Source organism: Camelina sativa, chromosome 1, assembly GCF_000633955.1.
Source record: "Camelina sativa cultivar DH55 chromosome 1, Cs, whole genome shotgun sequence".
NCBI lineage: Eukaryota > Viridiplantae > Streptophyta > Magnoliopsida > Brassicales > Brassicaceae > Camelina > Camelina sativa.
The window spans coordinates 9,864,263-9,880,850 of NC_025685.1; the positions used below are offsets into that span (position 1 = coordinate 9,864,263).

The window sequence follows — 16,588 nt, forward strand, 5'->3', positions numbered from 1 at the left end:
CTTTGAAAATATCAGTAACGCCCCAAACATTTATTAGAAAACTCTGATTTTTTCATGTAACACCATATTTCCTTAACCCCCAATTTTGTGTTTTTTCTTTTTCTACAAAAAGGAGGCCAAAACATAGAAAACTACAAAATTTCAGCTAAGTCAAAATGAGGAAAAAGAGGAACCAAACAAACATTTTATTGATCCTACTAATTTATAAGACCCGTATAGAGAGAAAAAGGGGCTTTGTCATTTCTGCAAATTCAGCTTCACCTTCTCCATCACTTTCCATAGTGCAGATTTAGCTTCTTCTAGCGTCTCAACACCATGACCTTCCTCAAATGCTAGCCTTTGTATGTTGAACTGCCAAAAACAAACAAACATACAAATTCAACACAGAAAGATAAAGCTGAGAGGCACCAGCATGACCATGAAGGCGTTTAAAATTAACTGGAGATAACTGTTTTATGCAATGTTATTTTTACCTGAGCACCTTGACGAACTCTTACATCTATTCCTTTGCTATCTATCGAAATGAGAGCAGCGTCGTCTACCTCTGATTCAGTAGACAGTAGCTCTCTAAGCGGTTTCGAGAAGATGGCATTTAGTTCCTATCAAAAGTTATAGGGAAAGTACGTTAGAGCACACTCAAATCAATCCAGTTTGCAAAACGCCAAGAATGGGGAGCAAGTTTATCAGAGTCTCTAAGGCGACCAAAAGGGGTCTGAAATAACACACCTTGAGGTTCCCCTCACCACCATCAACAGCTATCTTATCTGGCTGTAAAGCTTCATACTCTTTAACATCAACCCAAGCCACCGTGCCAAAGCCTCCAATGAAATATATATCACTGCCGATTGTCACATTGAGAATGAAGCGGATCAGTAATAGGAAAGAAACAATCACCCTACATGTATTGTTAATTTAGAAGGCACATGTTTTGAAACAAACCTTATGTTCTGCATTCTAAAATAGTGAAAGTTTCCCCACTGCTCGGAAGGCCCGTGCTGGTGCTTTGCAATATATTGCTTATGAGCCCATTCCTACCAAGCCAAAACCAGAGATATTACTAACCGATTACTCAAATAAATTCATGTACAGACACCTACCTGTTCATGAAATGAAATGGAAAAAAGTAGCTTGACACCTACCTGTTCATCTTCTGACAATGGGTACACATCACCAAATAATGTCACTCTTGCATTCGATAAGCCACTCCATCCAGGTATCTGCCAAAAAAAAAATCCCCCGGTTACAGAGCAAAAAGGGCAAAACCTTTTGCTTAGTTAAAAAACAATAGCCAATGTTACCTGGACAACGAGACTGCATCTAGGTTCAGCCAACAGGTTTCGTGTGTGGATGGCCAGCGGTGAAAATAAAAATATTGGATCTGATAACAAAAAGTAGACGCCATTCAAGAAATAAGCATCTATTATATCTCAGCCAACAAACTCAAGACATTAATTGTACCATTATAGAATTCAGCATTGTCCACTAGTAAATCATTAAACCAGTATTCTGAAGAAAAACTGAGCGTGCAACAAAACAGACAGTAGAAGCAGTCAAACAAGAAAGAAAGGCTCAGTAACTTACGCCCCATACGATCAGGTGCAAAATCAACCAATGAGCCAAATGGGTATCCTTCCCTGCGGTGGTGCATTTTGGACATCACTGTGCATAGATGAGCAAACCTAGCCTTGAATCATACCCACAAAAAGACGTTAAGACCAAACAGATAAAGAAGAGATACAACACTTTAAAAGGCAAACCCTTTTACCTGTTCCAACAAGTTCCGTACAGCTAAAGCAGGCCGAGGTAACGCATGAGCTGATGTAGCATTCTGAACTCCACCAGATATTGGAGTCCTAAAAAGCCCAGCACGATTTCCTCCACCACCCTGAGAATGAGCAAGAGATGCCTCCACATCGATTACACTATGAGAAGTTTCCCCATTGAAATTTTCCTTCACACAGTATTACAATCTATTAATCTTTTATGCCAAAGCAAAACAATCCATTAAATTATCTACTTCAAACTCATCTTTGCACTAATCTAAGATTCGATTCTACACAAACTCTGTTACAAAATTGTAATCACAAAAGTTTATAAATTTCGTTGAATTGTTTCATCACAAGACAAAGAGAGTAGAAGAAGTACCTGTGATAAAGAGAAAACATCCTCAGGAAAAACACCAAACCCATTACTCTCAGCGATATTATTATCTTCGCCTTCACTTGGTGTCTCGTTACGTAAGAGAGCTTGTACACGAAGCCCGTGACTTGATCCATTGGTGATTCTCAGGTTCTTGAATTGCTTTTTGGGTAGTGAATTACAAAACCAACACGAAGACCACTGGGAAGAAGTGGGCAGCGTAGATTTGAGGAGAGGCCTCGTCTGTAATTTGGGGATGTGTGTTGAAGTAAAGAGAGCTTCCATGGTGGGATTCAAAACAGAGAGGAGAGAATAAGATTGTAGTAGCTTGAAGAGTCCGATCTTTCACTATGCCCCAGATGCTTTTTTTAGTCGACTTTGTTGAAAGTACACAGCTTTAAGGAATTAGGACTTTTCCAGAGTAGGGTTTGTAAAAACCACAAATAAGGGTTTTTCTTATTTTATTTTATTTTCTTTGTAAAAGATAAAGATTACAGAAATTATAATTACTTTAGGAAATAGGAATTGTACTCTCCTTTTTTTTTAAAAAAGGGGAATTGTACTCTCCATTTTACTCTTTTTTTTATTTGTTGCTGTTTGATAATAATGAAATTTACTTGAAGATTTTTGGAGATAATATTAATAAACATATATATTCTCAAATATTAAGAATTATATATTCTGTTAAAAAAACGAGAAATATGTACGATTTTTTTAACATAAATCTGAACCTGATAAGTGATAATGATTAATGACTATTGAATTAAGAAAGTACAAATTGTAAACGTTTAAAACTCCTCTAACAAATTTATACTATCATCTTGATTTCACTTGGTTCATCAAAAGGCCATTTTAAACGTTGAAAAAGAAAAATCAACCAGTCAATGACACAACACAAACTTCAACTAATCATTATGTCCTAAAAATTTGCAATGCGGTAGGAGGACCCACGTCACTGTTTTTGTTCAAACGTTGTCGTTTTCAGCCCATCCTTCCTCAGAATCCACGCGCCACCGTCTAAGCTGCAGCGTCATCGCACGCGCCATTTTGCTTTCAATTGCTCGTATCATCCCAGCTGCAACTCCTGTCACATCTTCCACTTTCTTTAAACTCGTCCACGTCATCGTGTTCTTGACGCCGAACCAAAACGCCGCCGCTAAGATCAATCTATTCATCGCTCTCGGCCTCGGCCTCCTCTCCACGGCCAAAGCGAGAGACGCATAAGAAACGACGGCGTTTGTTAAATCTCTGTTTAGTCCTAACTTATCGCACCACTTCACAAAAACACCATCCGCGACCGTAACCGCAGCAACGGCCTTCTTAGCCTTCTTCACTCTTTCTTCCCCTCCTCGCGCTGCTCGGTTTACGCTACCCGTCGTCGAAGATAGCTCGGAGGTTGAGACACGGTCGAGAGAAGAGCAGCAGGACGACGAAGAGGATGTTTCGGGGCAGCAAGATGTTCGTGGAGGCCAAGGGAGGAGAGGACCAGAGACGAAGTCTCGAGTAAGGGATTTGCAAGTTGGGCAGATGACGCGGCGGAAATGGCGAGCGAAGAGGAAATTTGAGGCGTGGAACTTGGCGTCGCAAGAACGGCAGAGGAAAGCAGAGTCCGCTGCGCAGTGGAGATCAGCTTCGGCATTACAAAGCTCGCAGAAGCTCACCATCTTCCTTCTCAATGAATGGGGAATAATGATATGGGAAGAGAGATATAAGGAAGGAAGAGATGTGTAAATGATTGAGGGAGAGAAGAGCGGTGGAGTTTTTATGTATGGTTCATGGTTGATGAGAGTGGTCTCTTCACCACCTAAAGTTCACACCAGAGAACATTTACACGACCCAGATTTTTTTATAAAATTTATTATAGCAAATTGGGAAATGAAATGTATGGTGTTTGTGGAATTCAAAAAACAACGTGTCGTGAGGTCTTTTTTAAGACTGGTGAGAATCTGTGGTCATATTTAGAGTAGCAGCCATGTCATTCTTCTTCTTTTTGGTGTGACGTGGAGATTTAGTCAACACTTTGAGTCTTTTCAGAGACTTGGTCTCATTCCATTGCAAATTTGCAATTGTTCTTTTCTTGGTTGCTTCAATTACTTTNTTAAAAAAAAAAAAAAAAAAAAAAAAAAAAGTTGCTTCAATTACATTTCTTCTGCATTATTTCAGTCTTTTTCATATACTTTTTTTTTTTATATATATACGTTAACCAATACAAAATACAAAACCATAAAATAATACTCTTTAATTTTGTAACTAAGGATACAAAAACACAAGGTTGTTGTAAAACTGTGGTAGACCTGTGTTGGGTTTTCTGGTTCAAACTTGTACAACAAAAGTGTCTATCTTGAAATTTTTCAAAAAAAAATGGTTTCTTAAGTAAAAGGGTCTTTTTGAATAGCCGAGCTTAAATTACATTACTCAGTTAATATATATATATATATATCCATAGAGCCCCTCTCCTACGCAATCACAAATGCTGGTTCCAAAGAATTCACAATGTGACTGACCTCTCCAGGGAGTTTTTACTTCTTTGTTATCCGACCGTAATTCCTCTGGCGTATTCTAAATGCCGGTTTTCGTTGCAGCACGCGGTTGGATTGTTTGAGATTATTTACCTGGTTGTTTCGGGACTTGTTAATCTTAAGTGGATGAGCTTCTGTGTTGAATACCCACTCGTCCAAAGGAATGACTGTTGTGGGCGAGAAGAGGAGATATAGATACTTGAGCGTTTCAGCAAGGAAGAAACTTTGCATCTTGTTGTCCTTAACGCCTGTATTAACCTGGAAATGGTTGAACGGAAATTAGAATCTACTATCGGATTACACTTAATCACTACTAACATAATGATGATGTAGATGGTGGAATGGTATAACTCAATTCATCTAGGTTTTAACAATTCAGGATCTAATTAGGAGTCTAAGGAAAACTTACATCCTTCAAACCGACATATCCAGACTCTATACGCGAGTTCTTCTCAAACGCTTCAAATATATTCCATCCCCACTCTTGATATGTCTTGTTGCCAGTTAACCGCCAGAGGTAAAACAGTGATTCAACAGTTTCTGGTCTCAAGATGTTCCACGATGTTCCAACACTCATGTCCTGAATCATCATTTTTTTTTTTTTTTGTGGATTGTAGACTAAACAACAAATTACACATAAAATAAACAATGTTTTTGGAAAAAATAAAGAAAATGACAAATGACATACATTCCCAGAGTTGAAGAAATAATTCTCCCCAGCCAGTTTTGTTGGTGTTGATTGGTAAAAATTATAGCATGTCCACGCAAGCTGCAGATATGTGAGAAAATATCAATCAAGGCCAAACAGACTAAATAAGTTGAACAGCTTGAAAGCAGAAAGTTCGGGACGACCTGAAGCTCCTATGAGGCTATGATCAAAGATACTTCAAGCCATAAGTTTACCTCTTCAGCGAGTGAGAGAAACTTCTTTCCTTCAGCAGGATCACTATACCCAGATGCTCCTAAAGCCAACATTCCGGGAGCAAAGCATGCCAATTCATCCATCTGAATATAAGATGAGACAGAACATGAGACTGGAGATACCAGGCAAATTAATTTTTACATATCACAATGGAAACATTGATTAGACGGGCTTACCTTATCGATCAAAGAATTTCCACTCTTCTCACAGATATATGTAAACGACGAAGGTGTTGATTCCTTAACTAAGCTAAGCAGACCATTCATTGATTTCTCCCACATATCTCTGATGCAAAGATTTCAAGCCATAACAGTACTAAATATTATTGTTTGGCTAAAAGATGTAGAAACTACAAGACCAGCAAAGAATAGAAGCAGATATCAAGCAGAAAGACAAATGTGATAGCAGCTGGGTGAAATTAGCTGAGTGAATTAATTAGCTTTCAAATGTTCCAGTGTTACGTTTACCATTTGATTTATAAGAAATACATACATATGTATACTCGATAGACTAGAGTTAAACTTACCTATAGTGTTTCACTGCTGCAGTTTTGTTCCCAAACACCCAAACTTTGAGCAAATATTCATAAAAGCTGTATGAAAAATTAGCAGTCACACCGTCACATATCAAACTAAAAGCAAAACCAGAAGGGATCAGACTAAAGCAATATAAAATGCAATCAAGTTGGAAAATACCTGTCTCCCATGGCACCAAATGTCGTGGTGGAGTACGATGGTTGAGCTGTATCGGGATTTATATAGATTGGAAGTAGACCATCATCAGGGAAGTTCTTATTTAGTACTGAAATAACCTTTTCTACCTGAGACACGAGATACAAACAGGTCAACCATTGAGTTGCAGATTATTTTCTATGAATTAGACTATGTATCCCGATTCCTGACCTATTGCCAACTTTAATTCCTAAGTAAAATATAATACAAATATATAGAATAAGCTAAGAAATATGTAATCCCGTTCATTGAAAATTATAACTATCTCTTAAGCAGATGGATATGTAGTAAGTCATTCGTGCTACAAGTTATGGAGAAATGCACCTTTTGCTGATATTTGGGGTCCCCCGTCCTCTGGGAAAGGGCAATAAACTCGAGTTGTTCAGTACCAGAATCTGCAAGAATACTGTCTCTCTAGTACAAGAGAGAAGTAAGCAATCAACTAAACCGAAAGACCACATGTACTTAATTGAACACACCTAAATATATCAGATGGTATTCATTCCATAAACATTAAACATGAGCTTGCTAGTGAATCAATACCTAGCAAATGAAGAAGCTTTACGTTCATCATGATATTTACAGCTAAAACTCTAAAACAGTCTAGACGCAAACAGAATGCTAATTGTCACATAACTTGAAAAGCAGAACAGTTTGTTCCTGGCGAGTGCTGAAACATCTAGGAAAGTGATTGGAACTTATAAATCTCAAAGTTTTATTGGCCTACTAGGAATTTACTTTAGAAACATGTTAGAGATCAACAGACAACAAAGTCATCTTCTGTTGACGGAGCTTGTGGCCACTATCTCTAAATAGCTCCCAGGCATACAAAAATTCGCAAGACAAGAAGAGGAAATATATATTCACTAAGTAAGCATCCAATGCATAAGACTTTAAATGGGTTGACAAGAAATATGACAGATAGGCATTAAACGACTAGGACTTACCCCCGCCCATGTAGGATTATGAGCATTTCCATGTCTCAGGTTGATAATATTATATGGTATACCCGACTGAGTGTCCCATGCAGGCAATAATCTGTCTGCAATATCAGTAGCCTTTGCGAGGAAAATTTTATCCCCAGAAAGATCATAAGCACTGAGAAGCCCTCCTACCACTCTGAAAGCCAACAAAGAGAAAAGCTATAAGCGCAGATACTATACTTCCTTTTCCACATATTCCGTTAACACCACACAACAAATAACCTAAACAAGATGCCTCTTCTCAGTACAGGAAAGAAAACAACATGGTAAACCTGTTAAATGCAACCTTATGGTTGTCTCAAACATACTGGCGGCATAATCCTTGTCGAAATCTAATGAGCTTGCCACCCAACTGCAAATGAAAAAAGAACCAAATGAAGGCTGGGAAAGATGAACCGGCAAAGTTGTGAGTTGAACTCCAATTAATGGAGAAGAAAACAATATAGATAGCTCAGAAACAGGATTTTTCATAGGATCATGTTGCAGTTATAGCCATAACAATTTCTGTATTGTCTTGAAACAGGCTACCTGTTACAGTCAAAAGTGAACATTTGCACACAGACAAGTTACAAAGATTCAATAGCCTTTTCTATTGTATTTTATCACTTCTTCGTTTTATGATAGCTTTTAGGAATTTAAGAGCTTTGGATTTCAATAGCATGCCAACTTTTTTTCTCAATAAGATGGGACAAGCCTGTTTACAACAATCATGCGAAGAAGAATCTTCCTAAAAATGGGCTAGGATGGAAGAAATCTACTCACTCTCTGGCTTTCTGAAACTGCTCATCTAGACCCATTATATAGAGAGTGTCTAATGAATCAATCATAGTTGCTCCCAGACCACCAAAGCTGTCAACGCCATCTTTCGTCTGGGGCTGATAGTGCAAAACAAGAAGGAAACAAAATAGCTTCAGAGACATATATTATTGCAAGCAGAAATTGTTCTCAGCTTAACTAGTTGAACAACACAATACTTGCAAGCCTCTGAAAAGTGTTGAAACTTAATACAACCTAATAGCACTGCAGCTAAAACATTCAATATAAAAAAAGCACCAAATTTGCAGAAACCAACATTGTCACTGATAAAAAAACATAAAAACTGTACCTGAAGCTCGTCTTGTCCCCAAGCATACTTTTCATAAGAACTCCAAGCATGAATCATAGCTTCTTTAACTCTCTGCATTCGCTGGGCATCAACAGGATCTTCCTGGACATCCTTCAAACTCTTCACAGACACATCCTTAGTGACGCTTTTTACCTCTTCCAACTAACATAATACAAAAACCGTATAAGTTTTTCTCAAGATTGAAATTAACTCACAAGTCAATCAAAGTCTTGCAAAACCAAATATATAGATACAACCCCAACAAGGCAAGAAACATTAAATGCCACATCCACTGTGTATTTAAGAAAACGCAAAAAGGAGGAAACTTTGGGTATACATCATCAAAGGAAAAATAAGCTTACCATCTGCTGCAACCTCAAAGCTTCTTCATTTAATTTGGAAACTTCAAACTGCAAAGTCATCAGCATAGATTATAAAAAAGGCAACTTCATCAAACTCAAGATTGAGAGAGGCAATTCAGATTATAGAAAGAAAAAAAAAAAAAGGGTACCTGGTGGTCGCGGGCAAGAGATTGACGATCCCAAACAATTATGGAAACAGAGACGAAGAGGATGAAAAGCAAAGCAAGACGTCTTGGTCTACGGAGATAAAACGCTGGGTTGAAATATTTCCATATCCCATGATGACTACCACCACTTCCAAGTTTATTATTATTATTATTCCTCGCCATCTCTCTCAATTCTCAAACAGATCAGATCTCGGAGGTGACGAAATTGCGAAAACGAGAAGAAGAGATTGAAACCATGAATTAAAAAAAAAAAACAAAAAAAAGGGAGAAGAAGAAGAAGAAGAAGAAGAGATCGGATGAGAGTAAAGAGAGGGAATTGATCCGGTTTGAATCAAGTTGGTTTTTTGGTTTAGAGTTTGTTTTGTTTATTTGGTGGGGTTTGGTACTTTGGTAATGATAATGGTGACTTCGTTTTTGGGTTTTGTGGTTTCCTTAAACAATGAGTCAAGTCAATGGAGAGAGACAAAACAAAAATTGGGTGACTTGACGACTCTAGGGGAGAAGAAGAATATTATTTTTAAACTACTTTTTTTGATTTCTCTCACACGCCAATTTCGAACACCAAGATAAATAACATGAAGGTCCCCTACATCTACATGCTACAACATCCTATACACATTGTGGGTGAAGGACAAAGAGATACTAGCTTACAAAACAAGTGGGATGAGGACATCATCGACGTGCAACTACGATACCGGATCCAATAGTCGGTATGCAATTTCTTCTTATCTGACCAAAAAAAAATCAAATATCTAGAGTGAATGAATCCGAATTTGGATAACGCAAATGATTCATTGGAATTCATTAATTCTGATTTTAAGATCCGAATTTGATACCAATAAGTACATTGAAAATTTATTTATATGAAACTATACGTTATTGTTTCAAAGATTAGTAATTGTTTCCTCTTATTATATTCAGCCCGAGTCATCAAACCACACGTTCAACTACATGTGCAAGAAGAGAAGTGGAAGTAACAACTTTGGGTAAAACTAATTTTGTTAATGTGAAATGCTCTTTTTCCTCCAAGTCTTTACATCATTTAGAAAGCAAAGTGTCGCGGTGCTTAATTAGTTATAAGATATCAAAAGAATTTTGATGATCAAAGACAACATATATACTCGTTTAACAAAAGACAACGTACCCAACATCATTTAACTTGAAAAATCGAAGACAAGTTATATAAATCAACAATTAATGCATATATATCTTAAGAAATATCAAGAGTTGGATTAGAGAATGCATAGACTAGTGTGACAATTAGATGGCCATATAATGACTTGGTGATTCCCTAGCCTTTTGCCTCCTCCAAAGAGTACTAGATACAATGCTGGATTCGAACCAAACTTGGAACATAGCAGAAGAGAAGTGGGCTAGGAAATTCATGTGTAGGTTTTGCGCCATGATGATCCAATTCTGTGTATTTACCGTTTCCCATAATGTGTATGATGTTCTTAGAATATTGGTCGTGGCTGTTTTTATTACAAGTCAATAGAATTTCCTTCTCATGGTCAGCCAAAAAACTCAACCCACCAGCCCTAAAATGCCTAAACCCAAAATGATAGATGGGACCATCGTCCCACACAGTGAGGAACTTGGTCCATGATATTGCTCCGGTACTCTCACTCTTGGATGCTATCCATATGTAATAATGGTTGGCCCTAAGGGCACCATTTAGCAATATACAAAGTTGTTGCCCTTCTCTAGTCACAGATAAAACCAAAGGAAAACATGCATGTATATCATCATCTCCTGGAAAAGGCACATTACCAAATATCTCTGTAGAGAAATCAAAACTTAGTAAGAGATAATTATAGCGGTGTTCATGTTCCAAGTTTGGAGTAAAAGCAATCCAGTAAGTATTTCCATTTGCATACATGCCACGAGTGTTGTCACCCTTTATAACAATATTCCCATTCACATACATGCCACGAGTGTAGTCAATCTCTCTAACAATCTTCACAATGTGATCATCCTCTATAATAGACCAGTCTATAGTCTTACCAACAACAACCCTCCAAGAATTGGAGGTGAAGTCATAGATTTCGTTCTCAGTTTGAAATATGGTACCATGAAAAGATCCACCAATCCTCAAGATTTTGTAACAAGATAATTTGTTATCGTAACCGAAAGCAAACAAATCGAATTCTTTGTAAGAATTTTTAGGTTGAACCCACCTATTTTCTCCTGAACATGGATTCCAAACAACTAGTCTATTGTCTTTGGTAGTGCATAACAATAATCCCTCACAATGAAAGATGTCGCATATATCGACTTCTTCGTAAGAAAGAGGATCTTCTAGGCTAAATAGTCCAGTTACCTTAACAGAGGGAGCAACGTTAGTGTGAATTCCATTGAGATTGAATCTCACTATATAAAGCCTATAATCAATCAACATGAGGGCCAAAGAAGAGTTCGAAGCATTAGTAGAGTGCTTCTTAGCAAGTACTCTCCCATCTTTGATCAAAACATTCCATCCTTTGGATATTGATCGTAACCGTGCCAAAGATACAGCCGGAACCCTAGAGAATATTTCTACCACCAAATCCTCTGGAATTTTTTTGGTCGTCATCTCTTATAAAACACAGTGATTAACTAGCTTATTGATCGTTAATCTTTTTTTTTATTTTTTTTTATAACTTACTCTATCAATATGAGAAGATCACACACACACACACACACACACATATATATATATATATATATATAAAGAGTAGAGCTTGTGAATCTTTTATTTTACTTTACACTATAATAAAAATGGGAATATCACATCTTTTTGGTCCACCCAGATTTTCTTCTTCTTTTTTCTTTATTTATAGATATTACAATATTTTGTTATCTTTAATTCTTAGATTTAGAAAGTTTATTTTTTTTATCAGAATTTAATTATTATTAATTTATATTGTTTCTTTGGCTATATTTTCTATCAATAAAATTTAAATGCATATTCAAAACTTAATGTAAATAATGTGACCGAACCAAGAAAACTAACACTTTAATTAGATACTCCACATAAGTAATCTATATAATAATAATCAATTAAAAAAGACAATTAATACGAATTTTGCAGAGATCTATGGGAAGTAGCCAAAAAAAAAGCTCTACTCTCAGTAATTTTATTTTTTGGCCCACCCAGATTTTCTTGTTCTTTTTCTTTATTTATTTACAGATATTAAATATTTTGTTAGATTTTTTTTTAATCTCAGCATTTAATTATTATTGATGTATTATTTCTTGGGAAAAATGTCAAAAAAATCTTGAACTTTCAAATTTAGAACAAAAAATACATGAACTTACGAAATGTCATTTAAATCCCAAAGTTTTGTTTGACTTTTTGAAAAAATAGTGAAGTTACAATGACTTAGCCATTTTAAGCATAACGTTAAGTTTCTGTTTTAAAAAATTAATGGAGTTAACTTTTCGTTAGTGCACTAAAACGACGTCGTTTCGTAAAATCAAAAAGCCAAGCAAACTGTGAGATATGGATATCGAACTCATGACCTCAATGAAATTACCTAAACCAATAACCAACTGAGCAACGTCGAGAGAGTGCCACCTGTTTGTCCTGCTTAAAAGTAAACAAATCTAAACTAAAAGGAATATGAAACATCTTCTATTCTTTTTTTATATATCACAAACAGTTTGAATATTTAAGTTAAGAATTTATAGAGGTTTAGAATATATCTCAAGAAAATAGATGCATCACCAAAAGGCGAAAAGGATATTAGGAGTGAATCAAAGAGCCACTTCTTACTCTTGGTGTAAACCATGAACATATGGTTAACGGGTTACAATTTTGTCAATAGTTTGAAGAGTTGCAGCAGTGATCGTGATATTGGTTAATATTGTAGAGAAATTCATGAGGTTTGTCCCTAAAAAATTAAATTTTTATATATGAAGAAGAATGGAGTTTTGTTCACTATCAAATGGAAGATAGTTGAATAAAATTGTAGAATGTTAGCTTAGAAAAATATAGAGAAAAAGAGGAAGATAGTTGAATAAATTTATGAATGTTGGTATTAATATTCGAATATTTAGAAGTTGTCAAAAAGAAAATTATATAAACTTCTTATAAAAAATAAATTTTACAGTTATATTCAAGAAATTGAGGAGCTAACATGAATGTAAAATTTAGTTAACCAAAAACCTATTTGTTACAAAATATGCATCCTTATCAAGCTTTTATTTGATATATTTTTTTGACGTTTTAGACAAGAATTGTAGACTGATTAAATCTCTCAAAACAAAGTTGTTCATGCATGTATCTAATCATTCAATTACCAAATAAAAAAAAACTTATGTGAAGTATTAAAAAATTAAACATCAAATTATATTTTTCAAAATTTCTACAATTTAAGAAAACAAAAATAATCTTTACACATATTAAGAAAACGATAGCAAAATTATAAAAAACGGTAAGTCATAAGCCCGCGCATAGCGCGGGTATTCATCTAGTACTGTAATAATAAGTAAGAGGGACTGATCGAAGGGAATGAGGAAACAGATCATAGACTTATTACAACAAACCAGAATATAAGTAAGCATATTGACAAAGTAATCGTCAGACAAGAAAAGAAAAGTACTAATTTTTTTTTTTAAAGTACTAATTGATCCCAAGAGAGAGAGAGAGAAAAAATCAAGAAGCTGTGATGTGATTTTCTTCTCCCAAAGTTGTTATCGTTTATTTGTTGTTCAGGCGGTCGATTAGACGATGATGGTAATGAACGAGACAGTACTGATCTCCCTGGCCATTAATAAGACTATATATCCTATGAAACATTTTCCGGTCGAATTCTGTAGTGTTCTCATGAAACAGAGCATTTGATGACGTTCACACCATTAATCTACAATATGTAAAAAAAATATGTTAGAAATTGAGCTAGACAATTATAAGTAACAAAATTGACAGTTTATAAATTTTACCATGAGTCGTACGTTTTGTCGTTTCCGCCAAATGTAGCCATCCGCAATACCATCAAGAACAAGCTGGTTAGGCACCATAAACAACGCCGGTGGCTGAGGACGGTGTGGTATCACGGGTAATATCGGCATCTCATGATTAGTAAGGAGCGTATGGATATCACGAGTTTCCAACTTAACTGAATCTTGAATCAGCGAGGTAATATAATCTGCAAACAAAAACAAAAACAAAACAAACCATGTCAAAACCAAAACAAAGTAAGAAAGGAGCGCGAGGAAAGCAAACCGAAACAAGATTCATCTACCTGTCTCGTGTCCTTCGTATAGCCGAATGTTGACTCCGCCACAACCGCCATCATTAGCTGCAGGAACAGCTTCTGCATCCCCAACGATGTTGCTACCCGAAGAAGAACTCATGTTATCAAATAAAGCTAATTAGAAATAATTTTGTGTGTAGAAAACGAAAATCAAGAGCTAGGTACTTATAGTGGAGAATCAAGAGCACTCACCCACATAAAGATATTTTTTGCGTATGATCTCTGCTAGTCGTTAGCGTAAGGATGAAAGAGGTAGCAATCTGCGATCTTACTCGGATAGATAAAGGATCGGATAAAGATGCTTCTGCAGACGAGGATCGTCGTCGTTAGCGTAAAGATGGAAGAGCAAGCTGCGAACTTACTCGGAAAGATAAAGAGAGAAAGGAGCTTTAACATACAAGGATCGTCGTCGTTAGCGTAAGGATGGATGAGCAAACTGCGAACTTACTCAGAAAGATGAAGAGAAAGAAGCTTTTGTAGACGTATGAGGATGGGTTCCTTGTAATCATCAATCAAAATAATTTCTCAAAACCAAAATCATAAAACCTTTATCTAATTTAATTTAATTAATCCTCTGATTTGTGTCCCAAAACTATATAAAGAAAATTCAAATATAATATACAGGGAAAGACTAGAATTATGTGTAAATAATGTGTATATCTCAATTCATATATAATATATCTTTGGAAAAAGAAAAAAAAAAACAAATTGTTTTCTTAAAACAACTATTACAATAAAATCCTATATAAAACCATTAAAAAAACTGGATTTTTCTCTGACCCAAAACAAAAAATGAAAATGGATCTTTCTATTTCACACTAGTCGTGGTGTTCAGATAGAAGAAAAATAATATTTTTTATATATAATCAAGATCAAACCATATATAAATAAAAGATAACCAACATCAAGTCATAATTAAATTAGCAATACATATATATCTTTGAAATACCAAGAGTTGGATTATATAATGCATAGACTAGTGTGACAATTACAAGGCCATGCACTAGCTGATTTGGTGCTTTCCTTTTTGCCTCCTCCAAAGAATTATATACCATGTTGGATTTGAACCAAACTTGGAACATAGATGAGGAGATATGGGGTAGGAGATAATTCGTGTGTAGGTTTTGCACCATGGTGACCCAATTCTATGAATTCACCATTTACCACAATATGTATGATGTTCTTGGAATGTCGGTTGGGTCTATGACAAGAAACTACAACAGCTTTCTCCTTCACCAGGGAAGCGAAGAAACTCATGTATTCTCTAAAATGATAACGATAGCGTGGATCTACTCCCTCGATTATTATGGGGAACTTTCTCCATGTCATTGCTCCCGTGTTCTCACTCTTCGTTGCTATCCATAAGTGAACATTTGTTTCCATGATCACATATGTGTAATGAATAGATAACATACAAAGTTGTTGCCTTTGTCCAGTCGTCACTGATAAAGCTAAAACACTATCACATTGTGGGAGAGGCTCACTTCCAAATCTCTCTGTTGAGAAATCAAAACTTACTAAGAATTCTTCACATATATCAAACCAGTAAGTAATTCCGTTTACAGACATGCCATTGTTAGTCTCAGGAATATACAAGTCGGTTCTCACACCAACACCCTTCCACGAATTAGAGGTAAAGTCATAGATTTCATACTCATAATGATGTTGGACAGAATCGATGATACAATCCTGCCTCAAGATTTTGTACTGGTTGCAAGAGGATCTACCGAGAATATAAAAGTCGTCGTCCTTGTACGAATCTCTAGGTTGAATCCACTTGGTTTCACCTGAACATGGATTCCAAACCACCAGCCTATAGTCCTTGACTCTACATAGTAACAAGCCATCACAGTGAAAGACGTCGAGTATATCAACTTCTTCTGAAGAATTATTAGAAAGAGGATCTTTTAGGCTAAAGTGACATGTTACATTAACAGATAAAGCATCAACGTTATTGTCAACTCCAAGAAGATTGTTACTCACTGAATAAACCCTGTTATCAATCAACAAGAGAGCCTTAGGTTGCCTTGGAGCATGAGCAAAGTGCTTCTTAGCAAGTACTCTCCCATCTTTAATCAAATCGTTCCATCCTTTGGATGTTGATCGTAACCTTGCCAAAGATATAGCCGGAACTCTAGAGAGTATCTCAACTACCAAACCCTCCGGAAGGTTGCTGAACTTCATCTGACACACACGACTACTGTGATTAAACCAACTTTCAAAGAAAGTCACAAATGGAGAGAACAAGCAAGCGGAAGCAGAGGGAGAGAGAATCAAGATAATTATAACTAATATGGGAAGATCATATTTAAGAAGTCTATATATGTTCAATAACTATAATCAAGACTATGGGAAGATCATATATAGTTATCAAGACTATTAAGAGATAGAGTAGATAAATTCTTCTATCTTTTTGGATGTTT

General features: G+C 36.0%; 6 protein-coding genes across 9 annotated transcripts; all 6 read right to left on the minus strand.

The window, feature by feature from the left end:
• On the minus strand, nt 10–2,566 carry LOC104786100. Its single transcript, XM_010511434.2, has 9 exons — nt 2,146–2,566; nt 1,766–1,951; nt 1,582–1,684; nt 1,299–1,378; nt 1,140–1,217; nt 940–1,031; nt 727–838; nt 474–599; nt 10–351 (listed from the first exon to the last, which is right to left on the minus strand). Exons 1-9 carry the CDS (start codon nt 2,422–2,424, stop codon nt 238–240), a joined length of 1,170 nt encoding a protein of 389 aa, XP_010509736.1. The 5' UTR covers nt 2,425–2,566; the 3' UTR covers nt 10–237.
• On the minus strand, nt 2,875–4,035 carry LOC104786109 (B-box zinc finger protein 32-like). Its single transcript, XM_010511444.2, has one exon. It carries the CDS (start codon nt 3,801–3,803, stop codon nt 3,105–3,107), a length of 699 nt encoding a protein of 232 aa, XP_010509746.1. The 5' UTR covers nt 3,804–4,035; the 3' UTR covers nt 2,875–3,104.
• On the minus strand, nt 4,412–9,291 carry LOC104786120 (mannosyl-oligosaccharide 1,2-alpha-mannosidase MNS2-like). The gene is made up of 14 exons (XM_010511456.2): nt 8,911–9,291; nt 8,762–8,809; nt 8,400–8,561; nt 8,057–8,169; nt 7,581–7,646; nt 7,259–7,430; nt 6,636–6,725; nt 6,276–6,400; nt 6,107–6,172; nt 5,757–5,865; nt 5,562–5,663; nt 5,347–5,427; nt 5,068–5,238; nt 4,412–4,916 (listed from the first exon to the last, which is right to left on the minus strand). Exons 1-14 carry the CDS (start codon nt 9,088–9,090, stop codon nt 4,659–4,661), a joined length of 1,743 nt encoding a protein of 580 aa, XP_010509758.1. The 5' UTR covers nt 9,091–9,291; the 3' UTR covers nt 4,412–4,658.
• LOC104786128 (putative F-box protein At3g21130) lies at nt 10,145–11,559 on the minus strand. The gene has a single exon (XM_010511468.1). It carries the CDS (start codon nt 11,498–11,500, stop codon nt 10,247–10,249), a length of 1,254 nt encoding a protein of 417 aa, XP_010509770.1. The 5' UTR covers nt 11,501–11,559; the 3' UTR covers nt 10,145–10,246.
• LOC104786139 lies at nt 13,422–14,647 on the minus strand. 4 transcript variants are annotated; one of them, XR_002036760.1, is made up of 5 exons: nt 14,564–14,647; nt 14,358–14,469; nt 14,154–14,260; nt 13,852–14,057; nt 13,422–13,772 (listed from the first exon to the last, which is right to left on the minus strand). XR_002036760.1 is itself a non-coding variant. In XM_019241342.1 (3 exons), the coding sequence occupies exons 1-3, from the start codon at nt 14,263–14,265 to the stop codon at nt 13,734–13,736; spliced, it is 345 nt and encodes a 114-aa protein (XP_019096887.1). In that variant the 5' UTR covers nt 14,266–14,348; the 3' UTR covers nt 13,422–13,733. The 4 variants fall into 4 exon arrangements, 2 of the variants coding, with proteins under 2 accessions (XP_019096887.1, XP_019096874.1); XR_767456.2 differs by having other exon boundaries at nt 14,358–14,626; XM_019241342.1 differs by lacking the exons at nt 14,358–14,469; nt 14,564–14,647 and having other exon boundaries at nt 13,864–14,057; nt 14,154–14,348.
• LOC104706056 (putative F-box protein At3g21170) lies at nt 15,071–16,467 on the minus strand. The gene has a single exon (XM_010422187.2). The coding sequence runs from the start codon at nt 16,347–16,349 to the stop codon at nt 15,210–15,212; it is 1,140 nt and encodes a 379-aa protein (XP_010420489.1). The 5' UTR covers nt 16,350–16,467; the 3' UTR covers nt 15,071–15,209.